Genomic DNA, 26,752 nt, shown 5'->3' with positions numbered 1-26,752 from the left:
ATTAGAGTTCCGTGGAAAGTTGTAAAATACATGTTAGAATTAAAAAGAATAGATTTTGATTGCTACTATACGAGTGATAAAGAAGATCCGTATGGAAAAGAAATTAAATTACACTATTATGCAGCTTTATATTATGATTCTGGAGCAAATCCTCTCGTTCTTGATTGCATGTATCGAGAAGCTCATTGGAACTTCTTCTTCCCTTTGAGATTCTCATCATACGGAAGAGCACTATATTTTTTCCTCATATTCACAGGAAGACTAACAGTAAGATATGAATGGCTCAATTCACTCCGAAATACGATCAAAATGCTTAGAAAGAATATTGGGAAGGGTTTCCTACTCGATTTGAAAGAAGACTTTGATGATGTTCAAAGAGGACTGAAAAACATAAGGAAACATATTCCAAAAGTCGACAACTATCCCAAAGGAACACTAATCTTCAATCAATGGGAATATGATTACTGTTATGAAAAACACTTAGAGATTTACAATGGGGTTCGTACACGTCAACCCTATATTTTGGATATGGATTCAAAGGTAACAGTTATCAATAGAGTAATTGTCGAAGTTACGGATGATACAGATACCGAGAAACAGGAAGTCAAATCAATATGATTAAAAACTTATTATAAATCTGAATATAAATATTTTGTATACTGATTTTTGCTTGTTACTTATCATTTAATTCATAGTCATATATTAAAATCTGTAAAATTTCATAATTTGAGAGTCAGGAAGTCAACACAATCGATAATATACATCACCAAATCATGTTAACTTTGAATACTAAATTTTGTTGACTGCCTAATATTTCCAAATTTATTTCTTCTGATTTTATAAAAAAAAATCATTGTTGAACATATATACTTGCGTTTAAAATATCATACATCATAATTTTATTCAAACAAACAAACATATAAAAATAAAAATTGAAAAATTAGAAATTAATGCGTTACTTTTTCCTTAAACTTTTGAAAAGAATCAAAGCAAAAGATTTTTGATTATTTTGATATTCAAAATTTTTGGAATTGAAAATTTGAAAATAATTTTGAAATAATAATAATAAATAAATAAAAAAAGAATGAATAATAACTTTCTATTCATATTGTTCAGATGAATAAGATACTTCATCTGAGAAGTCAGAAGAGATGGCCTCACCAATTGCATTATCAGAAAATTCTCCAAGATTCATTGGTTCTTCGTAAATGTCCTTAAGAAACACCTCTTTGTTTGAATGCATGTACTCCATCACAATGGAAAGAGTGTTCACAAGTCCGAACTGGAAAATACCTGAAAACAAAGACTCTCTGACTGAATTCTCGGCCTGAAGAACAGAAAAAATAGAAATTCCGATGGAAACAAACAAAACAATAGTTCTATATGTGGATAACCTAATACCTGGGTCTCCTGCAAAATGTTGGATGTTGACAATCATATAATAACAAAAAAGACAAAAATAAATGAAACTAATAAAAGTATTCAAATATTCTAAGTCGAAAGCAAGGGAACCAAGCTGGTCTGGGATATCGCAAGGATAGTGCACGAGAAAGTTGATCGATGAAAGAAAGAATGTTGTACCGAAATAGATGAAAGGAAGGTAAATCATTGTTTGTGTTAACTTTTGATCGAAAGTACGAGAAATAAGGAACATGGATACAAAGAATAGTACTGGGCCATATATGTCCGAAAAGATTATGTCTAAGTAAACTGTGAGAGGAGTTGGTTTGTAAAAATTTAAAATTGATAAAGGCTGATCATAGAAAATTGTAGCTAAATTCAGTAGGGAGCATGCTTTTTGTTCTATTGTGGTAGCAGTTTTGCGGAAAAATCGTACAATAATAAGAATTAATAAAATTATTGGGAAATTTATCCGAATCCAGATCATAAGCAATGTAAAAGATGTGTTTTCGTATGCATATAATATGTCGATTTCTTTAATCTCGGGAGTATTAGAAACACTACCGACAAACTCGATTTCTGAGTAATCTAGAATTTTATCAACAAAGATTAACTGGATAAAATCGCTCTTTTTCGACGAAAAAGAAGGAAATATGTGTCTTGTATTTAAAATTCTGTAAATATGCATATTTGAAGAGTACTATTACCAACAAAATTTATTGATGAAATTAAAGCTTTGAAAGGAATTAATTCAAAATTTGGTACTGGAGATAATGTCAGATCAAGTAATTGTTCATCAAGAGAATCAAATGCCTCATCTTCATCAAAATTATCTCCTTTTAAACCAGTGGGACCTTGAGATGAGGATCGTTTCATGATAAAAAAAATGGCAGAATTTTACAATCCTATGAAGTAATGTGTTCAATTAGTGTACTATTGTCTATACATTTAGAGAAGTTTATTAAATGTGAAAAAAAGACATGAAAAAATAATCGAAAAATTAAAATTAAGCAGTTAAGAAGTAAAATGTATCGAATCATTAAATAATGCATATAGTGAATGTAAGTCAATGCTTTAAAACATATTTTAATTAGATGTATTTTTCATAGAAAAAAATGCATCAAATTTGAATTGAAAATTATTTAGATTAAATAATGCAGCAGCAAGTAACTACATTCGCAGAGGCCATAGCAAAGCTTACTGGAATCACGGAAAAAGAAGTCATGGAAACATTTAATATCGAAACTCTTCAATTGACAGAAGATATTAAACATATTTGCAATATATGGCTATCTCAGAAAGATGAAAAGGCTAAAATAGAGGATTCAATTCCAACATTTGAGAAATTAAGCCCAATTCAGAGCTCTCCTGGCAAAGAAGTAAAAAATTTACAATTGAAGATTTAGCGTTAGCTTTTATAGAGATTTGCTGCACAAACGAAGGCAAGAATCGAATAATTGAAATTGTTCGAAGCATGAAAATCATTAATTTGATACTCAAAAAACAAATTAAAATTAACTTTGAAATTTCAGGAGCACGAACTCAATTTTGCTTTGATAAGACCTTCAAAAATCCTCCTACAATCAAGTTTAGTGAAAAATTGCTTGAATTCAGAAGTTTCCCCATTTTTGTAGAAAATGGTGTATCTACTGCCGTATTCATACCTGCTTTCTCTTTCGGTCATGAAGATGGACACATAATACATTTCTTAGAGGCAGGTCTTGATAGTTTTATCGAAAAATTGTTGGCGTCATGCAGATTTTTTAGGATGGTAGGACCATGGATCATGCTGACTGAAAGAGCATTAGCTAGTAAGGCAAATGTCATCGATTACTTTGAAAAGGCTTATCAAGATTTGCACTATATTAGAGAGGTTAGGAAATATCTGATTGAAAACGACCTCGATGATGATGCTAGAAAAAAGCTCGAAAAAGAATTAAAAGATGTTGCTGAGAATTACTTTCCTAAACAAGAGAAAGATATGATTTCATCTGTAATTACCATCAGCGACGGTTTAAAATTATTCCGAGAAATTTTTGATGAAGGAAATTACACTGAATTGATCAACATGTTGGATGAATTGAGCATGATATTATCATCTGACACATTAATTGCGAGTGATGAATTCCTCATCAATTATTCTATTCAAAGTTTCAATATATCAGTTTTCAAAAGAGACAAATCCTTTTCTGATGTAGCTCTTTATCGCGAATTGCTCGAGTTTCATCCAAGCATTAAAAAAGAGTTTCCTTTCGAAGTTAAAGATGATACAGTTTTCATTCGCGCTAGTCACCTTTCAGATGAAGCATTGAAGTTTAATTGGAAACATTTGGAAAAAAATCAGTCAGTTTTTGCAAACCTGATGTTAGCTCTCCTTTCAAGATGTGGCTCTGATATTCACCTTCCAATTATGAATGGTAAAATCCCACTAATTAAATTCGAATGTGAATACAAAGATGAAGTTCAAAAAATCAATTTACAAAAGACTGAATTGAGCAATATGACCAGAAGTGAATGCGTTGCATTCATTACTAATCAACTGTTTGGAGGTGATAGCAATAAAGCTAACTTTTTTAATTCTGGAGCAGCCACAGAATTTTTCCAAATTATATACCCGGATATGAACGATTTTTATCTCTTATTCATTGATTCTAGAATTGACGACATCAAGGCGCACTTTGAATCCAAAGAAAAGTCCGAATTAATTCCTCCAGAGGAATTCGAAAAAATAATAACTTCTCCTTCCAATATTGAAACACTCCTGAATCAATCAGGAACTCCTAATTCTAACCTGGTTGCTCAAGGATCATCAATGAATTCTAAAGATTACTCATTGTCATCATCTTGTGAAGAAGAACAAAAAGAACCAGAAGATATTAATGATTTCCTCAAAACTTTTGGCAAAGATAAATCTAAAGATTATCTTGTAAAAAAGCCAAAAATAACTGCTCTTGATGAAGTCAAATTAAGAATTGATGCAATTAAAAATCACGAACTCTCTGAAAAAATTGATATAGAGTTGTGCTATAAAGGTTTCATTGTTTCTTTCCAATGCGATAGAAATACATCAAAAGAGAAAATTGTTGGAGAAGCTAAGAGACGTTTTATATCATTACAAAACATTCAAGATGACTACATAATCTTTTCTATTCCTGGGTTATCAACTTCAATTAATAACGCTGATTTAATTGATTTCTTAAAAACAAAGAGTTATTTAAAGCTCAATGTCCACATTAGAAAGCCGAGCTATATAAATTAAAAGTGGATATTGATCGCTAGGAATATTTATTTGAAGCATAATCCTAGGGGAAAGATGTAAATTTTATTTTAACGAACTAAATTATATTATAATCGTAATATTTTCATGAATAAAACTTTTTATCACCTAATAATCAATTCCACTGAATATATGCATATATGCATATGTCTATATAAAAAAATTAAGTGATCAATACATAAATCAATTTGAAGTGAATAGTATTCCAATATTCTATGAACATCATAATATATTAGTACTCGGTGAAAAAAAATTATTGGTTGAATGATTTTTTGTTCAATAAGCTTATATTATTTCACATTCCAGAGTCTTTATTATAGCATTGAACATTTTTATGATATATTTGAACTATAATTGATGAATACAATAAGTAAAAGTTGTATTAATCCAAGAATTTTAACGATAAAATTTGAATATGCCAAAGATTTTTTTCCCCTCAAAGATGTTGTAATACGATCAGATTTACATAAAAAAAGTAGTTTCAAATAAATTTCTCTAAGCATTTATGAAAAAATTATAACATAAATGCAATTGAAAATTTCAGTGAGCAATTTTGCGGTTTTTATAAATTTTAGTTTTTCAGATAAACAAAAGTATTAAATGACTTATAAGAAGGACCAATACAAGTTTCATTTCGGTGAATCGGAGATGAACAAGGATTCTGTGCTTAGATACATTCCAGATCCTAGAAGTAAAAGAAGAAAAAAATTAGAGTTCCGTGGAAAGTTGTAAAATACATGTTAGAATTAAAAAGAATAGATTTTGATTGCTACTATACGAGTGATAAAGAAGATCCGTATGGAAAAGAAATTAAATTACACTATTATGCAGCTTTATATTATGATTCTGGAGCAAATCCTCTCGTTCTTGATTGCATGTATCGAGAAGCTCATTGGAACTTCTTCTTCCCTTTGAGATTCTCATCATACGGAAGAGCACTATATTTTTTCCTCATATTCACAGGAAGACTAACAGTAAGATATGAATGGCTCAATTCACTCCGAAATACGATCAAAATGCTTAGAAAGAATATTGGAAGGGTTTCCTACTCGATTTGAAAGAAGACTTTGATGATGTTCAAAGAGGACTGAAAAACATAAGGAAACATATTCCAAAAGTCGACAACTATCCCAAAGGAACACTAATCTTCAATCAATGGGAATATGATTACTGTTATGAAAAACACTTAGAGATTTACAATGGGTTCGTACACGTCAACCCTATATTTTGGATATGGATTCAAAGGTAACAGTTATCAATAGAGTAATTGTCGAAGTTACGGATGATACAGATACCGAGAAACAGGAAGTCAAATCAATATGATTAAAAACTTATTATAAATCTGAATATAAATATTTTGTATACTGATTTTTGCTGTTACTTATCATTTAATTCATAGTCATATATTAAAATCTGTAAAATTTCATAATTTGAGAGTCAGGAAGTCAACACAATCGATAATATACATCACCAAATCATGTTAACTTTGAATACTAAATTTTGTTGACTGCCTAATATTTCCAAATTTATTTCTTCTGATTTTATAAAAAAAATCATTGTTGAACATATATACTTGCGTTTAAAATATCATACATCATAATTTTATTCAAACAAACAAACATATAAAAATAAAAATTGAAAAATTAGAAATTAATGCGTTACTTTTTCCTTAAACTTTTGAAAAGAATCAAAGCAAAAGATTTTTGATTATTTTGATATTCAAAATTTTTGGAATTGAAAATTTGAAAATAATTTTGAAATAATAATAATAAATAAATAAAAAAGAATGAATAATAACTTTCTATTCATATTGTTCAGATGAATAAGATACTTCATCTGAGAAGTCAGAAGAGATGGCCTCACCAATTGCATTATCAGAAAATTCTCCAAGATTCATTGGTTCTTCGTAAATGTCCTTAAGAAACACCTCTTTGTTTGAATGCATGTACTCCATCACAATGGAAAGAGTGTTCACAAGTCCGAACTGGAAAATACCTGAAAACAAAGACTCTCTGACTGAATTCTCGGCCTGAAGAACAGAAAAATAGAAATTCCGATGGAAACAAACAAAACAATAGTTCTATATGTGGATAACCTAATACCTGGGTCTCCTGCAAAATGTTGGATGTTGACAATCATATAATAACAAAAAAGACAAAAATAAATGAAACTATAAAAGTATTCAAATATTCTAAGTCGAAAGCAAGGGAACCAAGCTGGTCTGGGATATCGCAAGGATAGTGCACGAGAAAGTTGATCGATGAAAGAAAGAATGTTGTACCGAAATAGATGAAAGGAAGGTAAATCATTGTTTGTGTTAACTTTTGATCGAAAGTACGAGAAATAAGGAACATGGATACAAAGAATAGTACTGGGCCATATATGTCCGAAAAGATTATGTCTAAGTAAACTGTGAGAGGAGTTGGTTTGTAAAAATTTAAAATTGATAAAGGCTGATCATAGAAAATTGTAGCTAAATTCAGTAGGGAGCATGCTTTTTGTTCTATTGTGGTAGCAGTTTTGCGGAAAAATCGTACAATAATAAGAATTAATAAAATTATTGGGAAATTTATCCGAATCCAGATCATAAGCAATGTAAAAGATGTGTTTTCGTATGCATATAATATGTCGATTTCTTTAATCTCGGGAGTATTAGAAACACTACCGACAAACTCGATTTCTGAGTAATCTAGAATTTTATCAACAAAGATTAACTGGATAAAATCGCTCTTTTTCGACGAAAAAGAAGGAAATATGTGTCTTGTATTTAAAATTCTGTAAATATGCATATTTGAAGAGTACTATTACCAACAAAATTTATTGATGAAATTAAAGCTTTGAAAGGAATTAATTCAAAATTTGGTACTGGAGATAATGTCAGATCAAGTAATTGTTCATCAAGAGAATCAAATGCCTCATCTTCATCAAAATTATCTCCTTTTAAACCAGTGGGACCTTGAGATGAGGATCGTTTCATGATAAAAAAAATGGCAGAATTTTACAATCCTATGAAGTAATGTGTTCAATTAGTGTACTATTGTCTATACATTTAGAGAAGTTTATTAAATGTGAAAAAAAGACATGAAAAAATAATCGAAAAATTAAAATTAAGCAGTTAAGAAGTAAAATGTATCGAATCATTAAATAATGCATATAGTGAATGTAAGTCAATGCTTTAAAACATATTTTAATTAGATGTATTTTCATAGAAAAAAATGCATCAAATTTGAATTGAAAATTATTTAGATTAAATAATGCAGCAGCAAGTAACTACATTCGCAGAGGCCATAGCAAAGCTTACTGGAATCACGGAAAAGAAGTCATGGAAACATTTAATATCGAAACTCTTCAATTGAGAAGATATTAAACATATTTGCAATATATGGCTATCTCAGAAAGATGAAAAGGCTAAAATAGAGGATTCAATTCCAACATTTGAGAAATTAAGCCCAATTCAGAGCTCTCCTGGCAAAGAAGTAAGAAAATTTACAATTGAAGATTTAGCGTTAGCTTTTATAGAGATTTGCTGCACAAACGAAGGCAAGAATCGAATAATTGAAATTGTTCGAAGCATGAAAATCATTAATTTGATACTCAAAAAACAAATTAAAATTAACTTTGAAATTTCAGGAGCACGAACTCAATTTTGCTTTGATAAGACCTTCAAAAATCCTCCTACAATCAAGTTTAGTGAAAAATTGCTTGAATTCAGAAGTTTCCCCATTTTTGTAGAAAATGGTGTATCTACTGCCGTATTCATACCTGCTTTCTCTTTCGGTCATGAAGATGGACACATAATACATTTCTTAGAGGCAGGTCTTGATAGTTTTATCGAAAAATTGTTGGCGTCATGCAGATTTTTTAGGATGGTAGGACCATGGATCATGCTGACTGAAAGAGCATTAGCTAGTAAGGCAAATGTCATCGATTACTTTGAAAAGGCTTATCAAGATTTGCACTATATTAGAGAGGTTAGGAAATATCTGATTGAAAACGACCTCGATGATGATGCTAGAAAAAAGCTCGAAAAAGAATTAAAAGATGTTGCTGAGAATTACTTTCCTAAACAAGAGAAAGATATGATTTCATCTGTAATTACCATCAGCGACGGTTTAAAATTATTCCGAGAAATTTTTGATGAAGGAAATTACACTGAATTGATCAACATGTTGGATGAATTGAGCATGATATTATCATCTGACACATTAATTGCGAGTGATGAATTCCTCATCAATTATTCTATTCAAAGTTTCAATATATCAGTTTTCAAAAGAGACAAATCCTTTTCTGATGTAGCTCTTTATCGCGAATTGCTCGAGTTTCATCCAAGCATTAAAAAAGAGTTTCCTTTCGAAGTTAAAGATGATACAGTTTTCATTCGCGCTAGTCACCTTTCAGATGAAGCATTGAAGTTTAATTGGAAACATTTGGAAAAAAATCAGTCAGTTTTTGCAAACCTGATGTTAGCTCTCCTTTCAAGATGTGGCTCTGATATTCACCTTCCAATTATGAATGGTAAAATCCCACTAATTAAATTCGAATGTGAATACAAAGATGAAGTTCAAAAAATCAATTTACAAAAGACTGAATTGAGCAATATGACCAGAAGTGAATGCGTTGCATTCATTACTAATCAACTGTTTGGAGGTGATAGCAATAAAGCTAACTTTTTTAATTCTGGAGCAGCCACAGAATTTTTCCAAATTATATACCCGGATATGAACGATTTTTATCTCTTATTCATTGATTCTAGAATTGACGACATCAAGGCGCACTTTGAATCCAAAGAAAAGTCCGAATTAATTCCTCCAGAGGAATTCGAAAAAATAATAACTTCTCCTTCCAATATTGAAACACTCCTGAATCAATCAGGAACTCCTAATTCTAACCTGGTTGCTCAAGGATCATCAATGAATTCTAAAGATTACTCATTGTCATCATCTTGTGAAGAAGAACAAAAAGAACCAGAAGATATTAATGATTTCCTCAAAACTTTTGGCAAAGATAAATCTAAAGATTATCTTGTAAAAAAGCCAAAAATAACTGCTCTTGATGAAGTCAAATTAAGAATTGATGCAATTAAAAATCACGAACTCTCTGAAAAAATTGATATAGAGTTGTGCTATAAAGGTTTCATTGTTTCTTTCCAATGCGATAGAAATACATCAAAAGAGAAAATTGTTGGAGAAGCTAAGAGACGTTTTATATCATTACAAAACATTCAAGATGACTACATAATCTTTTCTATTCCTGGGTTATCAACTTCAATTAATAACGCTGATTTAATTGATTTCTTAAAAACAAAGAGTTATTTAAAGCTCAATGTCCACATTAGAAAGCCGAGCTATATAAATTAAAAGTGGATATTGATCGCTAGGAATATTTATTTGAAGCATAATCCTAGGGAAAGATGTAAATTTTATTTTAACGAACTAAATTATATTATAATCGTAATATTTTCATGAATAAAACTTTTTATCACCTAATAATCAATTCCACTGAATATATATATGCATATGTCTATATAAAAAAATTAAGTGATCAATACATAAATCAATTTGAAGTGAATAGTATTCCAATATTCTATGAACATCATAATATATTAGTACTCGGTGAAAAAAAATTATTGGTTGAATGATTTTTTGTTCAATAAGCTTATATTATTTCACATTCCAGAGTCTTTATTATAGCATTGAACATTTTTATGATATATTTGAACTATAATTGATGAATACAATAAGTAAAAGTTGTATTAATCAAGAATTTTAACGATAAAATTTGAATATGCCAAAGATTTTTTTCCCCTCAAAGATTTGTAATACGATCAGATTTACATAATAAAAAGTAGTTTCAAATAAATTTCTCTAAGCATTTATGAAAAAATTATAACATAAATGCAATTGAAAATTTCAGTGAGCAATTTTGCGGTTTTTTAATAAATTTTAGTTTTTCAGATAAACAAAAGTATTAAATGACTTATAAGAAGGACCAATACAAGTTTCATTTCGGTGAATCGGAATGAACAAGATTCTGTGCTTAGATACATTCCAGATCCTAGAAGTAAAAGAGAAAAAAATTAGAGTTCCGTGGAAAGTTGTAAAATACATGTTAGAATTAAAAAGAATAGATTTTGATTGCTACTATACGAATAAAGAAGATCCGTATGGAAAAGAAATTAAATTACACTATTATGCAGCTTATATTATGATTCTGGAGCAAATCCTCTCGTTCTTGATTGCATGTATCGAGAAGCTCATTGGAACTTCTTCTTCCCTTTGAGATTCTCATCATACGGAAGAGCACTATATTTTTTCCTCATATTCACAGGAAGACTAACAGTAAGATATGAATGGCTCAATTCACTCCGAAATACGATCAAAATGCTTAGAAAGAATATTGGGAAGGGTTTCCTACTCGATTTGAAAGAAGACTTTGATGATGTTCAAAGAGGACTGAAAAACATAAGGAAACATATTCCAAAAGTCGACAACTATCCCAAAGGAACACTAATCTTCAATCAATGGGAATATGATTACTGTTATGAAAAACACTTAGAGATTTACAATGGGTTCGTACACGTCAACCCTATATTTTGGATATGGATTCAAAGGTAACAGTTATCAATAGAGTAATTGTCGAAGTTACGGATGATACAGATACCGAGAAACAGGAAGTCAAATCAATATGATTAAAAACTTATTATAAATCTGAATATAAATATTTTGTATACTGATTTTTGCTTGTTACTTATCATTTAATTCATAGTCATATATTAAAATCTGTAAAATTTCATAATTTGAGAGTCAGGAAGTCAACACAATCGATAATATACATCACCAAATCATGTTAACTTTGAATACTAAATTTTGTTGACTGCCTAATATTTCCAAATTTATTTCTTCTGATTTTATAAAAAAAATCATTGTTGAACATATATACTTGCGTTTAAAATATCATACATCATAATTTTATTCAAACAAACAAACATATAAAAATAAAAATTGAAAAATTAGAAATTAATGCGTTACTTTTTCCTTAAACTTTTGAAAAGAATCAAAGCAAAAGATTTTTGATTATTTTGATATTCAAAATTTTTGGAATTGAAAATTTGAAAATAATTTTGAAATAATAATAATAAATAAATAAAAAAAGAATGAATAATAACTTTCTATTCATATTGTTCAGATGAATAAGATACTTCATCTGAGAAGTCAGAAGAGATGGCCTCACCAATTGCATTATCAGAAAATTCTCCAAGATTCATTGGTTCTTCGTAAATGTCCTTAAGAAACACCTCTTTGTTTGAATGCATGTACTCCATCACAATGGAAAGAGTGTTCACAAGTCCGAACTGGAAAATACCTGAAAACAAAGACTCTCTGACTGAATTCTCGGCCTGAAGAACAGAAAAAATAGAAATTCCGATGGAAACAAACAAAACAATAGTTCTATATGTGGATAACCTAATACCTGGGTCTCCTGCAAAATGTTGGATGTTGACAATCATATAATAACAAAAAAGACAAAAATAAATGAAACTAATAAAAGTATCAAATATTCTAAGTCGAAAGCAAGGGAACCAAGCTGGTCTGGGATATCGCAAGGATAGTGCACGAGAAAGTTGATCGATGAAAGAAAGAATGTTGTACCGAAATAGATGAAAGGAAGGTAAATCATTGTTTGTGTTAACTTTTGATCGAAAGTACGAGAAATAAGGAACATGGATACAAAGAATAGTACTGGGCCATATATGTCCGAAAAGATTATGTCTAAGTAAACTGTGAGAGGAGTTGGTTTGTAAAAAATTTAAAATTGATAAAGGCTGATCATAGAAAATTGTAGCTAAATTCAGTAGGGAGCATGCTTTTTGTTCTATTGTGGTAGCAGTTTTGCGGAAAAATCGTACAATAATAAGAATTAATAAAATTATTGGGAAATTTATCCGAATCCAGATCATAAGCAATGTAAAAGATGTGTTTTCGTATGCATATAATATGTCGATTTCTTTAATCTCGGAGTATTAGAAACACTACCGACAAACTCGATTTCTGAGTAATCTAGAATTTTATCAACAAAGATTAACTGGATAAAATCGCTCTTTTTCGACGAAAAAGAAGGAAATATGTGTCTTGTATTTAAAATTCTGTAAATATGCATATTTGAAGAGTACTATTACCAACAAAATTTATTGATGAAATTAAAGCTTTGAAAGGAATTAATTCAAAATTTGGTACTGGAGATAATGTCAGATCAAGTAATTGTTCATCAAGAGAATCAAATGCCTCATCTTCATCAAAATTATCTCCTTTTAAACCAGTGGGACCTTGAGATGAGGATCGTTTCATGATAAAAAAAATGGCAGAATTTTACAATCCTATGAAGTAATGTGTTCAATTAGTGTACTATTGTCTATACATTTAGAGAAGTTTATTAAATGTGAAAAAAAGACATGAAAAAATAATCGAAAAATTAAAATTAAGCAGTTAAGAAGTAAAATGTATCGAATCATTAAATAATGCATATAGTGAATGTAAGTCAATGCTTTAAAACATATTTTAATTAGATGTATTTTTCATAGAAAAAAATGCATCAAATTTGAATTGAAAATTATTTAGATTAAATAATGCAGCAGCAAGTAACTACATTCGCAGAGGCCATAGCAAAGCTTACTGGAATCACGGAAAAAGAAGTCATGGAAACATTTAATATCGAAACTCTTCAATTGACAGAAGATATTAAACATATTTGCAATATATGGCTATCTCAGAAAGATGAAAAGGCTAAAATAGAGGATTCAATTCCAACATTTGAGAAATTAAGCCCAATTCAGAGCTCTCCTGGCAAAGAAGTAAGAAAATTTACAATTGAAGATTTAGCGTTAGCTTTTATAGAGATTTGCTGCACAAACGAAGGCAAGAATCGAATAATTGAAATTGTTCGAAGCATGAAAATCATTAATTTGATACTCAAAAAAAAATTAAAATTAACTTTGAAATTTCAGGAGCACGAACTCAATTTTGCTTTGATAAGACCTTCAAAAATCCTCCTACAATCAAGTTTAGTGAAAAATTGCTTGAATTCAGAAGTTTCCCCATTTTTGTAGAAAATGGTGTATCTACTGCCGTATTCATACCTGCTTTCTCTTTCGGTCATGAAGATGGACACATAATACATTTCTTAGAGGCAGGTCTTGATAGTTTTATCGAAAAATTGTTGGCGTCATGCAGATTTTTTAGGATGGTAGGACCATGGATCATGCTGACTGAAAGAGCATTAGCTAGTAAGGCAAATGTCATCGATTACTTTGAAAAGGCTTATCAAGATTTGCACTATATTAGAGAGGTTAGGAAATATCTGATTGAAAACGACCTCGATGATGATGCTAGAAAAAAGCTCGAAAAAGAATTAAAAGATGTTGCTGAGAATTACTTTCCTAAACAAGAGAAAGATATATGATTTCATCTGTATTAATTACAATCAGCGACGGTAATATTAAAAGAGAAATTTTTGATGAAGGAAATTACACTGAATTGATCAACATGTTGGATGGATTGAGCATGATATTATCATCTGACACATTAATTGCGAGTGATGAATTCCCTCATCAATTATTCTATTCAAAGTTTCAATATATCAGTTTTCAAAAAGACAAATCCTTTTCTGATGTAGCTCTTTATCGCGAATTGCTCGAGTTTCATCCAAGCATTAAAAAAGAGTTTCCTTTCGAAGTTAAAGATGATACAGTTTTCATTCGCGCTAGTCACCTTTCAGATGAAGCATTGAAGTTTTAATTGGAAAACATTTGGAAAAAAATCAGTCAGTTTTTGCAAACCTGATGTTAGCTCTCCTTTCAAGATGTGGCTCTTGATATTCACTTCCAATTATGAATGGTAAAATCCCACTAATTAAATTCGAATGTGAATACAAAGATGAAGTTCAAAAAATCAATTTACAAAAGACTGAATTGAGCAATATGACCAGAAGTGAATGCGTTGCATTCATTACTAATCAACTGTTTGGAGTGATGCAATAAAGCTAACTTTTTAATTCTGGGAAGCAGCCACAGAATTTTTCCAAATATATACCCGGATATGAACGATTTTTTATCTCTTATTCTTGATTCTAGAATTGACGACATCAAGGCGCATTGAATCCAAAGAAAAGTCCGAATTAATTCCTCCAGAGGAATTCGAAAAAATAATAACTTCTCCTTCCAATATTGAAACACTCCTGAAATCAATCAGGAACTCCTAATTCTAACCTGGGTTGCTCAAGGATCATCAATGAATTCTAAAGATATTCTTCATTGTCATCATCTTGTGAAGAAGAACAAAAAGAACCAGAAATATTAATGATTTCCTCAAAACTTTGGCAAAGATAAATCTAAAGATTATCTTGTAAAAAAGCCAAAAATAACTGCTCTTGATGAAGTCAATATTAAGAATTGATGCAATTAAAAATCACGAACTCTCTGAAAAAATTGATTATAGAGTTGTGCTATAAAGGTTTTCATTGTTTCTTTCCAATGCCGATAGAAATACATCAAAAGAAAAATTGTTGGAGAAGCTAAGAGACGTTTTTATATCATTACAAAACATTCAAGATGACTACATAATCTTTTCTATTCCTGGGTTATCAACTTCAATTAATAACGCTGATTTAATTGATTTCTTAAAAACAAAGAGTTATTTAAAGCTCAATGTCCACATTAGAAAGCCGAGCTATATAAATTAAAAGTGGATATTGATCGCTAGGAATATTTATTTGAAGCATAATCCTAGGGGAAAGATGTAAATTTTATTTTAACGAACTAAATTATATTATAATCGTAATATTTTCATGAATAAAACTTTTTATCACCTAATAATCAATTCCACTGAATATATGCATATATGCATATGTCTATATAAAAAAATTAAGTGATCAATACATAAATCAATTTGAAGTGAATAGTATTCCAATATTCTATGAACATCATAATATATTAGTACTCGGTGAAAAAAAATTATTGGTTGAATGATTTTTTGTTCAATAAGCTTATATTATTTCACATTCCAGAGTCTTTATTATAGCATTGAACATTTTTATGATATATTTGAACTATAATTGATGAATACAATAAGTAAAAGTTGTATTAATCCAAGAATTTTAACGATAAAATTTGAATATGCCAAAGATTTTTTTCCCCTCAAAGATGTTGTAATACGATCAGATTTACATAATAAAAAGTAGTTTCAAATAAATTTCTCTAAGCATTTATGAAAAAATTATAACATAAATGCAATTGAAAATTTCAGTGAGCAATTTTGCGGTTTTTATAAATTTTAGTTTTTCAGATAAACAAAAGTATTAAATGACTTATAAGAAGGACCAATACAAGTTTCATTTCGGTGAATCGGAGATGAACAAGGATTCTGTGCTTAGATACATTCCAGATCCTAGAAGTAAAAGAAGAAAAAAAATTAGAGTTCCGTGGAAAGTTGTAAAATACATGTTAGAATTAAAAAGAATAGATTTTGATTGCTACTATACGAGTGATAAAGAAGATCCGTATGGAAAAGAAATTAAATTACACTATTATGCAGCTTTATATTATGATTCTGGAGCAAATCCTCTCGTTCTTGATTGCATGTATCGAGAAGCTCATTGGAACTTCTTCTTCCCTTTGAGATTCTCATCATACGGAAGAGCACTATATTTTTTCCTCATATTCACAGGAAGACTAACAGTAAGATATGAATGGCTCAATTCACTCCGAAATACGATCAAAATGCTTAGAAAGAATATTGGGAAGGGTTTCCTACTCGATTTGAAAGAAGACTTTGATGATGTTCAAAGAGGACTGAAAAACATAAGGAAACATATTCCAAAAGTCGACAACTATCCCAAAGGAACACTAATCTTCAATCAATGGGAATATGATTACTGTTATGAAAAACACTTAGAGATTTACAATGGGGTTCGTACACGTCAACCCTATATTTTGGATATGGATTCAAAGGTAACAGTTATCAATAGAGTAATTGTCGAAGTTACGGATGATACAGATACCGAGAAACAGGAAGTCAAATCAATATGATTAAAAACTTATTATAAATCTGAATATAAATATTTTGTATACTGATTTTTGCTTGTTACTTATCATTTAATTCATAGTCATATATTAAAATCTGTAAAATTTCATAATTTGAGAGTCAGGAAGTCAACACAATCGATAATATACATCACCAAATCATGTTAACTTTGAATACTAAATTTTGTTGACTGCCTAATATTTCCAAATTTATTTCTTCTGATTTTATAAAAAAAAATCATTGTTGAACATATATACTTGCGTTTAAAATATCATACATCATAATTTTATTCAAACAAACAAACATATAAAAATAAAAATTGAAAAATTAGAAATTAATGCGTTACTTTTTCCTTAAACTTTTGAAAAGAATCAAAGCAAAAGATTTTTGATTATTTTGATATTCAAAATTTTTGGAATTGAAAATTTGAAAATAATTTTGAAATAATAATAATAAATAAATAAAAAAAGAATGAATAATAACTTTCTATTCATATTGTTCAGATGAATAAGATACTTCATCTGAGAAGTCAGAAGAGATGGCCTCACCAATTGCATTATCAGAAAATTCTCCAAGATTCATTGGTTCTTCGTAAATGTCCTTAAGAAACACCTCTTTGTTTGAATGCATGTACTCCATCACAATGGAAAGAGTGTTCACAAGTCCGAACTGGAAAATACCTGAAAACAAAGACTCTCTGACTGAATTCTCGGCCTGAAGAACAGAAAAAATAGAAATTCCGATGGAAACAAACAAAACAATAGTTCTATATGTGGATAACCTAATACCTGGGTCTCCTGCAAAATGTTGGATGTTGACAATCATATAATAACAAAAAAGACAAAAATAAATGAAACTAATAAAAGTATTCAAATATTCTAAGTCGAAAGCAAGGGAACCAAGCTGGTCTGGGATATCGCAAGGATAGTGCACGAGAAAGTTGATCGATGAAAGAAAGAATGTTGTACCGAAATAGATGAAAGGAAGGTAAATCATTGTTTGTGTTAACTTTTGATCGAAAGTACGAGAAATAAGGAACATGGATACAAAGAATAGTACTGGGCCATATATGTCCGAAAAGATTATGTCTAAGTAAACTGTGAGAGGAGTTGGTTTGTAAAAATTTAAAATTGATAAAGGCTGATCATAGAAAATTGTAGCTAAATTCAGTAGGGAGCATGCTTTTTGTTCTATTGTGGTAGCAGTTTTGCGGAAAAATCGTACAATAATAAGAATTAATAAAATTATTGGGAAATTTATCCGAATCCAGATCATAAGCAATGTAAAAGATGTGTTTTCGTATGCATATAATATGTCGATTTCTTTAATCTCGGGAGTATTAGAAACACTACCGACAAACTCGATTTCTGAGTAATCTAGAATTTTATCAACAAAGATTAACTGGATAAAATCGCTCTTTTTCGACGAAAAAGAAGGAAATATGTGTCTTGTATTTAAAATTCTGTAAATATGCATATTTGAAGAGTACTATTACCAACAAAATTTATTGATGAAATTAAAGCTTTGAAAGGAATTAATTCAAAATTTGGTACTGGAGATAATGTCAGATCAAGTAATTGTTCATCAAGAGAATCAAATGCCTCATCTTCATCAAAATTATCTCCTTTTAAACCAGTGGGACCTTGAGATGAGGATCGTTTCATGATAAAAAAAATGGCAGAATTTTACAATCCTATGAAGTAATGTGTTCAATTAGTGTACTATTGTCTATACATTTAGAGAAGTTTATTAAATGTGAAAAAAAGACATGAAAAAATAATCGAAAAATTAAAATTAAGCAGTTAAGAAGTAAAATGTATCGAATCATTAAATAATGCATATAGTGAATGTAAGTCAATGCTTTAAAACATATTTTAATTAGATGTATTTTTCATAGAAAAAAATGCATCAAATTTGAATTGAAAATTATTTAGATTAAATAATGCAGCAGCAAGTAACTACATTCGCAGAGGCCATAGCAAAGCTTACTGGAATCACGGAAAAAGAAGTCATGGAAACATTTAATATCGAAACTCTTCAATTGACAGAAGATATTAAACATATTTGCAATATATGGCTATCTCAGAAAGATGAAAAGGCTAAAATAGAGGATTCAATTCCAACATTTGAGAAATTAAGCCCAATTCAGAGCTCTCCTGGCAAAGAAGTAAGAAAATTTACAATTGAAGATTTAGCGTTAGCTTTTATAGAGATTTGCTGCACAAACGAAGGCAAGAATCGAATAATTGAAATTGTTCGAAGCATGAAAATCATTAATTTGATACTCAAAAAACAAATTAAAATTAACTTTGAAATTTCAGGAGCACGAACTCAATTTTGCTTTGATAAGACCTTCAAAAATCCTCCTACAATCAAGTTTAGTGAAAAATTGCTTGAATTCAGAAGTTTCCCCATTTTTGTAGAAAATGGTGTATCTACTGCCGTATTCATACCTGCTTTCTCTTTCGGTCATGAAGATGGACACATAATACATTTCTTAGAGGCAGGTCTTGATAGTTTTATCGAAAAATTGTTGGCGTCATGCAGATTTTTTAGGATGGTAGGACCATGGATCATGCTGACTGAAAGAGCATTAGCTAGTAAGGCAAATGTCATCGATTACTTTGAAAAGGCTTATCAAGATTTGCACTATATTAGAGAGGTTAGGAAATATCTGATTGAAAACGACCTCGATGATGATGCTAGAAAAAAGCTCGAAAAAGAATTAAAAGATGTTGCTGAGAATTACTTTCCTAAACAAGAGAAAGATATGATTTCATCTGTAATTACCATCAGCGACGGTTTAAAATTATTCCGAGAAATTTTTGATGAAGGAAATTACACTGAATTGATCAACATGTTGGATGAATTGAGCATGATATTATCATCTGACACATTAATTGCGAGTGATGAATTCCTCATCAATTATTCTATTCAAAGTTTCAATATATCAGTTTTCAAAAGAGACAAATCCTTTTCTGATGTAGCTCTTTATCGCGAATTGCTCGAGTTTCATCCAAGCATTAAAAAAGAGTTTCCTTTCGAAGTTAAAGATGATACAGTTTTCATTCGCGCTAGTCACCTTTCAGATGAAGCATTGAAGTTTAATTGGAAACATTTGGAAAAAAATCAGTCAGTTTTTGCAAACCTGATGTTAGCTCTCCTTTCAAGATGTGGCTCTGATATTCACCTTCCAATTATGAATGGTAAAATCCCACTAATTAAATTCGAATGTGAATACAAAGATGAAGTTCAAAAAATCAATTTACAAAAGACTGAATTGAGCAATATGACCAGAAGTGAATGCGTTGCATTCATTACTAATCAACTGTTTGGAGGTGATAGCAATAAAGCTAACTTTTTTAATTCTGGAGCAGCCACAGAATTTTTCCAAATTATATACCCGGATATGAACGATTTTTATCTCTTATTCATTGATTCTAGAATTGACGACATCAAGGCGCACTTTGAATCCAAAGAAAAGTCCGAATTAATTCCTCCAGAGGAATTCGAAAAAATAATAACTTCTCCTTCCAATATTGAAACACTCCTGAATCAATCAGGAACTCCTAATTCTAACCTGGTTGCTCAAGGATCATCAATGAATTCTAAAGATTACTCATTGTCATCATCTTGTGAAGAAGAACAAAAAGAACCAGAAGATATTAATGATTTCCTCAAAACTTTTGGCAAAGATAAATCTAAAGATTATCTTGTAAAAAAGCCAAAAATAACTGCTCTTGATGAAGTCAAATTAAGAATTGATGCAATTAAAAATCACGAACTCTCTGAAAAAATTGATATAGAGTTGTGCTATAAAGGTTTCATTGTTTCTTTCCAATGCGATAGAAATACATCAAAAGAGAAAATTGTTGGAGAAGCTAAGAGACGTTTTATATCATTACAAAACATTCAAGATGACTACATAATCTTTTCTATTCCTGGGTTATCAACTTCAATTAATAACGCTGATTTAATTGATTTCTTAAAAACAAAGAGTTATTTAAAGCTCAATGTCCACATTAGAAAGCCGAGCTATATAAATTAAAAGTGGATATTGATCGCTAGGAATATTTATTTGAAGCATAATCCTAGGGGAAAGATGTAAATTTTATTTTAACGAACTAAATTATATTATAATCGTAATATTTTCATGAATAAAACTTTTTATCACCTAATAATCAATTCCACTGAATATATGCATATATGCATATGTCTATATAAAAAAATTAAGTGATCAATACATAAATCAATTTGAAGTGAATAGTATTCCAATATTCTATGAACATCATAATATATTAGTACTCGGTGAAAAAAAATTATTGGTTGAATGATTTTTTGTTCAATAAGCTTATATTATTTCACATTCCAGAGTCTTTATTATAGCATTGAACATTTTTATGATATATTTGAACTATAATTGATGAATACAATAAGTAAAAGTTGTATTAATCCAAGAATTTTAACGATAAAATTTGAATATGCCAAAGATTTTTTTCCCCTCAAAGATGTTGTAATACGATCAGATTTACATAATAAAAAGTAGTTTCAAATAAATTTCTCTAAGCATTTATGAAAAAATTATAACATAAATGCAATTGAAAATTTCAGTGAGCAATTTTGCGGTTTTTATAAATTTTAGTTTTTCAGATAAACAAAAGTATTAAATGACTTATAAGAAGGACCAATACAAGTTTCATTTCGGTGAATCGGAGATGAACAAGGATTCTGTGCTTAGATACATTCCAGATCCTAGAAGTAAAAGAAGAAAAAAAATTAGAGTTCCGTGGAAAGTTGTAAAATACATGTTAGAATTAAAAAGAATAGATTTTGATTGCTACTATACGAGTGATAAAGAAGATCCGTATGGAAAAGAAATTAAATTACACTATTATGCAGCTTTATATTATGATTCTGGAGCAAATCCTCTCGTTCTTGATTGCATGTATCGAGAAGCTCATTGGAACTTCTTCTTCCCTTTGAGATTCTCATCATACGGAAGAGCACTATATTTTTTCCTCATATTCACAGGAAGACTAACAGTAAGATATGAATGGCTCAATTCACTCCGAAATACGATCAAAATGCTTAGAAAGAATATTGGGAAGGGTTTCCTACTCGATTTGAAAGAAGACTTTGATGATGTTCAAAGAGGACTGAAAAACATAAGGAAACATATTCCAAAAGTCGACAACTATCCCAAAGGAACACTAATCTTCAATCAATGGGAATATGATTACTGTTATGAAAAACACTTAGAGATTTACAATGGGGTTCGTACACGTCAACCCTATATTTTGGATATGGATTCAAAGGTAACAGTTATCAATAGAGTAATTGTCGAAGTTACGGATGATACAGATACCGAGAAACAGGAAGTCAAATCAATATGATTAAAAACTTATTATAAATCTGAATATAAATATTTTGTATACTGATTTTTGCTTGTTACTTATCATTTAATTCATAGTCATATATTAAAATCTGTAAAATTTCATAATTTGAGAGTCAGGAAGTCAACACAATCGATAATATACATCACCAAATCATGTTAACTTTGAATACTAAATTTTGTTGACTGCCTAATATTTCCAAATTTATTTCTTCTGATTTTATAAAAAAAAATCATTGTTGAACATATATACTTGCGTTTAAAATATCATACATCATAATTTTATTCAAACAAACAAACATATAAAAATAAAAATTGAAAAATTAGAAATTAATGCGTTACTTTTTCCTTAAACTTTTGAAAAGAATCAAAGCAAAAGATTTTTGATTATTTTGATATTCAAAATTTTTGGAATTGAAAATTTGAAAATAATTTTGAAATAATAATAATAAATAAATAAAAAAAGAATGAATAATAACTTTCTATTCATATTGTTCAGATGAATAAGATACTTCATCTGAGAAGTCAGAAGAGATGGCCTCACCAATTGCATTATCAGAAAATTCTCCAAGATTCATTGGTTCTTCGTAAATGTCCTTAAGAAACACCTCTTTGTTTGAATGCATGTACTCCATCACAATGGAAAGAGTGTTCACAAGTCCGAACTGGAAAATACCTGAAAACAAAGACTCTCTGACTGAATTCTCGGCCTGAAGAACAGAAAAAATAGAAATTCCGATGGAAACAAACAAAACAATAGTTCTATATGTGGATAACCTAATACCTGGGTCTCCTGCAAAATGTTGGATGTTGACAATCATATAATAACAAAAAAGACAAAAATAAATGAAACTAATAAAAGTATTCAAATATTCTAAGTCGAAAGCAAGGGAACCAAGCTGGTCTGGGATATCGCAAGGATAGTGCACGAGAAAGTTGATCGATGAAAGAAAGAATGTTGTACCGAAATAGATGAAAGGAAGGTAAATCATTGTTTGTGTTAACTTTTGATCGAAAGTACGAGAAATAAGGAACATGGATACAAAGAATAGTACTGGGCCATATATGTCCGAAAAGATTATGTCTAAGTAAACTGTGAGAGGAGTTGGTTTGTAAAAATTTAAAATTGATAAAGGCTGATCATAGAAAATTGTAGCTAAATTCAGTAGGGAGCATGCTTTTTGTTCTATTGTGGTAGCAGTTTTGCGGAAAAATCGTACAATAATAAGAATTAATAAAATTATTGGGAAATTTATCCGAATCCAGATCATAAGCAATGTAAAAGATGTGTTTTCGTATGCATATAATATGTCGATTTCTTTAATCTCGGGAGTATTAGAAACACTACCGACAAACTCGATTTCTGAGTAATCTAGAATTTTATCAACAAAGATTAACTGGATAAAATCGCTCTTTTTCGACGAAAAAGAAGGAAATATGTGTCTTGTATTTAAAATTCTGTAAATATGCATATTTGAAGAGTACTATTACCAACAAAATTTATTGATGAAATTAAAGCTTTGAAAGGAATTAATTCAAAATTTGGTACTGGAGATAATGTCAGATCAAGTAATTGTTCATCAAGAGAATCAAATGCCTCATCTTCATCAAAATTATCTCCTTTTAAACCAGTGGGACCTTGAGATGAGGATCGTTTCATGATAAAAAAAATGGCAGAATTTTACAATCCTATGAAGTAATGTGTTCAATTAGTGTACTATTGTCTATACATTTAGAGAAGTTTATTAAATGTGAAAAAAAGACATGAAAAAATAATCGAAAAATTAAAATTAAGCAGTTAAGAAGTAAAATGTATCGAATCATTAAATAATGCATATAGTGAATGTAAGTCAATGCTTTAAAACATATTTTAATTAGATGTATTTTTCATAGAAAAAAATGCATCAAATTTGAATTGAAAATTATTTAGATTAAATAATGCAGCAGCAAGTAACTACATTCGCAGAGGCCATAGCAAAGCTTACTGGAATCACGGAAAAAAAGTCATGGAAACATTTAATATCGAAACTCTTCAATTGACAGAAGATATTAAACATATTTGCAATATATGGCTATCTCAGAAAGATGAAAAGGCTAAAATAGAGGATTCAATTCCAACATTTGAGAAATTAAGCCCAATTCAGAGCTCTCCTGGCAAAGAAGTAAGAAAATTTACAATTGAAGATTTAGCGTTAGCTTTTATAGAGATTTGCTGCACAAACGAAGGCAAGAATCGAATAATTGAAATTGTTCGAAGCATGAAAATCATTAATTTGATACTCAAAAAACAAATTAAAATTAACTTTGAAATTTCAGGAGCACGAACTCAATTTTGCTTTGATAAGACCTTCAAAAATCCTCCTACAATCAAGTTTAGTGAAAAATTGCTTGAATTCAGAAGTTTCCCCATTTTTGTAGAAAATGGTGTATCTACTGCCGTATTCATACCTGCTTTCTCTTTCGGTCATGAAGATGGACACATAATACATTTCTTAGAGGCAGGTCTTGATAGTTTTATCGAAAAATTGTTGGCGTCATGCAGATTTTTTAGGATGGTAGGACCATGGATCATGCTGACTGAAAGAGCATTAGCTAGTAAGGCAAATGTCATCGATTACTTTGAAAAGGCTTATCAAGATTTGCACTATATTAGAGAGGTTAGGAAATATCTGATTGAAAACGACCTCGATGATGATGCTAGAAAAAAGCTCGAAAAAGAATTAAAAGATGTTGCTGAGAATTACTTTCCTAAACAAGAGAAAGATGATTTCATTATTACCATCAGCGACGGTTTAAAATTATTCCGAGAAATTTTTGATGAAGGAAATTACACTGAATTGATCAACATGTTGGATGAATTGAGCATGATATTATCATCTGACACATTAATTGCGAGTGATGAATTCCTCATCAATTATTCTATTCAAAGTTTCAATATATCAGTTTTCAAAAGAGACAAATCCTTTTCTGATGTAGCTCTTTATCGCGAATTGCTCGAGTTTCATCCAAGCATTAAAAAAGAGTTTCCTTTCGAAGTTAAAGATGATACAGTTTTCATTCGCGCTAGTCACCTTTCAGATGAAGCATTGAAGTTTAATTGGAAACATTTGGAAAAAAATCAGTCAGTTTTTGCAAACCTGATGTTAGCTCTCCTTTCAAGATGTGGCTCTGATATTCACCTTCCAATTATGAATGGTAAAATCCCACTAATTAAATTCGAATGTGAATACAAAGATGAAGTTCAAAAAATCAATTTACAAAAGACTGAATTGAGCAATATGACCAGAAGTGAATGCGTTGCATTCATTACTAATCAACTGTTTGGAGGTGATAGCAATAAAGCTAACTTTTTTAATTCTGGAGCAGCCACAGAATTTTTCCAAATTATATACCCGGATATGAACGATTTTTATCTCTTATTCATTGATTCTAGAATTGACGACATCAAGGCGCACTTTGAATCCAAAGAAAAGTCCGAATTAATTCCTCCAGAGGAATTCGAAAAAATAATAACTTCTCCTTCCAATATTGAAACACTCCTGAATCAATCAGGAACTCCTAATTCTAACCTGGTTGCTCAAGGATCATCAATGAATTCTAAAGATTACTCATTGTCATCATCTTGTGAAGAAGAACAAAAAGAACCAGAAGATATTAATGATTTCCTCAAAACTTTTGGCAAAGATAAATCTAAAGATTATCTTGTAAAAAAGCCAAAAATAACTGCTCTTGATGAAGTCAAATTAAGAATTGATGCAATTAAAAATCACGAACTCTCTGAAAAAATTGATATAGAGTTGTGCTATAAAGGTTTCATTGTTTCTTTCCAATGCGATAGAAATACATCAAAAGAGAAAATTGTTGGAGAAGCTAAGAGACGTTTTATATCATTACAAAACATTCAAGATGACTACATAATCTTTTCTATTCCTGGGTTATCAACTTCAATTAATAACGCTGATTTAATTGATTTCTTAAAAACAAAGAGTTATTTAAAGCTCAATGTCCACATTAGAAAGCCGAGCTATATAAATTAAAAGTGGATATTGATCGCTAGGAATATTTATTTGAAGCATAATCCTAGGGGAAAGATGTAAATTTTATTTTAACGAACTAAATTATATTATAATCGTAATATTTTCATGAATAAAACTTTTTATCACCTAATAATCAATTCCACTGAATATATGCATATATGCATATGTCTATATAAAAAAATTAAGTGATCAATACATAAATCAATTTGAAGTGAATAGTATTCCAATATTCTATGAACATCATAATATATTAGTACTCGGTGAAAAAAAATTATTGGTTGAATGATTTTTTGTTCAATAAGCTTATATTATTTCACATTCCAGAGTCTTTATTATAGCATTGAACATTTTTATGATATATTTGAACTATAATTGATGAATACAATAAGTAAAAGTTGTATTAATCCAAGAATTTTAACGATAAAATTTGAATATGCCAAAGATTTTTTCCCCTCAAAGATGTTGTAATACGATCAGATTTACATAATAAAAAGTAGTTTCAAATAAATTTCTCTAAGCATTTATGAAAAAATTATAACATAAATGCAATTGAAAATTTCAGTGAGCAATT

The 26,752-nt window shown here is 29.8% G+C and overlaps 12 protein-coding genes across 12 annotated transcripts; 8 read left to right on the top strand and 4 right to left on the bottom strand.

The window, feature by feature from the left end:
• Window positions 1-168: 168 nt before the first annotated feature.
• TVAGG3_0773110 (uncharacterized protein) lies at window positions 169-618 on the top strand (the record flags this gene model as incomplete). The annotated part of the gene is made up of 1 exon (XM_051246039.1): window positions 169-618. The coding sequence occupies one exon, from the start codon at window positions 169-171 to the stop codon at window positions 616-618; it is 450 nt and encodes a 149-aa protein (XP_051092626.1).
• Window positions 619-1,099: 481 nt separating this feature from the next.
• On the bottom strand, window positions 1,100-1,654 carry TVAGG3_0773100 (uncharacterized protein; the record flags this gene model as incomplete). The annotated part of the gene is made up of 1 exon (XM_051246038.1): window positions 1,100-1,654. The coding sequence occupies one exon, from the start codon at window positions 1,652-1,654 to the stop codon at window positions 1,100-1,102; it is 555 nt and encodes a 184-aa protein (XP_051092625.1).
• Window positions 1,655-2,123: 469 nt separating this feature from the next.
• Window positions 2,124-4,742, top strand: TVAGG3_0773090 (uncharacterized protein; the record flags this gene model as incomplete). The annotated part of the gene is made up of 1 exon (XM_051246037.1): window positions 3,170-4,660. The coding sequence occupies one exon, from the start codon at window positions 3,170-3,172 to the stop codon at window positions 4,658-4,660; it is 1,491 nt and encodes a 496-aa protein (XP_051092624.1).
• A 3,296-nt stretch (window positions 4,743-8,038) lies between these two features.
• On the top strand, window positions 8,039-10,065 carry TVAGG3_0773080 (uncharacterized protein; the record flags this gene model as incomplete). Its single annotated transcript, XM_051246036.1, has 1 exon — window positions 8,545-10,035. One exon carries the CDS (start codon window positions 8,545-8,547, stop codon window positions 10,033-10,035), a length of 1,491 nt encoding a protein of 496 aa, XP_051092623.1.
• Window positions 10,066-11,846: 1,781 nt separating this feature from the next.
• Window positions 11,847-12,185, bottom strand: TVAGG3_0773070 (uncharacterized protein; the record flags this gene model as incomplete). Its single annotated transcript, XM_051246035.1, has 1 exon — window positions 11,847-12,185. One exon carries the CDS (start codon window positions 12,183-12,185, stop codon window positions 11,847-11,849), a length of 339 nt encoding a protein of 112 aa, XP_051092622.1.
• A 684-nt stretch (window positions 12,186-12,869) lies between these two features.
• Window positions 12,870-14,134, top strand: TVAGG3_0773060 (uncharacterized protein; the record flags this gene model as incomplete). The annotated part of the gene is made up of 1 exon (XM_051246034.1): window positions 13,916-14,134. One exon carries the CDS (start codon window positions 13,916-13,918, stop codon window positions 14,132-14,134), a length of 219 nt encoding a protein of 72 aa, XP_051092621.1.
• A 1,897-nt stretch (window positions 14,135-16,031) lies between these two features.
• On the top strand, window positions 16,032-16,758 carry TVAGG3_0773050 (uncharacterized protein; the record flags this gene model as incomplete). The annotated part of the gene is made up of 1 exon (XM_051246033.1): window positions 16,032-16,757. One exon carries the CDS (start codon window positions 16,032-16,034, stop codon window positions 16,755-16,757), a length of 726 nt encoding a protein of 241 aa, XP_051092620.1.
• Window positions 16,759-17,238: 480 nt separating this feature from the next.
• Window positions 17,239-17,793, bottom strand: TVAGG3_0773040 (uncharacterized protein; the record flags this gene model as incomplete). Its single annotated transcript, XM_051246032.1, has 1 exon — window positions 17,239-17,793. One exon carries the CDS (start codon window positions 17,791-17,793, stop codon window positions 17,239-17,241), a length of 555 nt encoding a protein of 184 aa, XP_051092619.1.
• Window positions 17,794-18,262: 469 nt separating this feature from the next.
• TVAGG3_0773030 (uncharacterized protein) lies at window positions 18,263-20,882 on the top strand (the record flags this gene model as incomplete). Its single annotated transcript, XM_051246031.1, has 1 exon — window positions 18,695-20,800. One exon carries the CDS (start codon window positions 18,695-18,697, stop codon window positions 20,798-20,800), a length of 2,106 nt encoding a protein of 701 aa, XP_051092618.1.
• Window positions 20,883-21,467: 585 nt separating this feature from the next.
• Window positions 21,468-22,145, top strand: TVAGG3_0773020 (uncharacterized protein; the record flags this gene model as incomplete). The annotated part of the gene is made up of 1 exon (XM_001319072.2): window positions 21,468-22,145. One exon carries the CDS (start codon window positions 21,468-21,470, stop codon window positions 22,143-22,145), a length of 678 nt encoding a protein of 225 aa, XP_001319107.2.
• Window positions 22,146-22,626: 481 nt separating this feature from the next.
• Window positions 22,627-23,181, bottom strand: TVAGG3_0773010 (uncharacterized protein; the record flags this gene model as incomplete). The annotated part of the gene is made up of 1 exon (XM_001319073.1): window positions 22,627-23,181. The coding sequence occupies one exon, from the start codon at window positions 23,179-23,181 to the stop codon at window positions 22,627-22,629; it is 555 nt and encodes a 184-aa protein (XP_001319108.1).
• A 469-nt stretch (window positions 23,182-23,650) lies between these two features.
• Window positions 23,651-26,181, top strand: TVAGG3_0773000 (uncharacterized protein; the record flags this gene model as incomplete). Its single annotated transcript, XM_051246030.1, has 1 exon — window positions 24,697-26,181. The coding sequence occupies one exon, from the start codon at window positions 24,697-24,699 to the stop codon at window positions 26,179-26,181; it is 1,485 nt and encodes a 494-aa protein (XP_051092617.1).
• Window positions 26,182-26,752: the final 571 nt, after the last annotated feature.

The sequence above is a fragment of the Trichomonas vaginalis genome, chromosome III (assembly GCF_026262505.1).
Source record: "Trichomonas vaginalis G3 chromosome III, whole genome shotgun sequence".
NCBI classification, from domain to species: Eukaryota; Parabasalia; order Trichomonadida; family Trichomonadidae; genus Trichomonas; species Trichomonas vaginalis.
The sequence above is the reverse complement of the archived record's forward strand: the minus strand, read 5'-3'. Positions and strand labels throughout refer to the sequence as shown.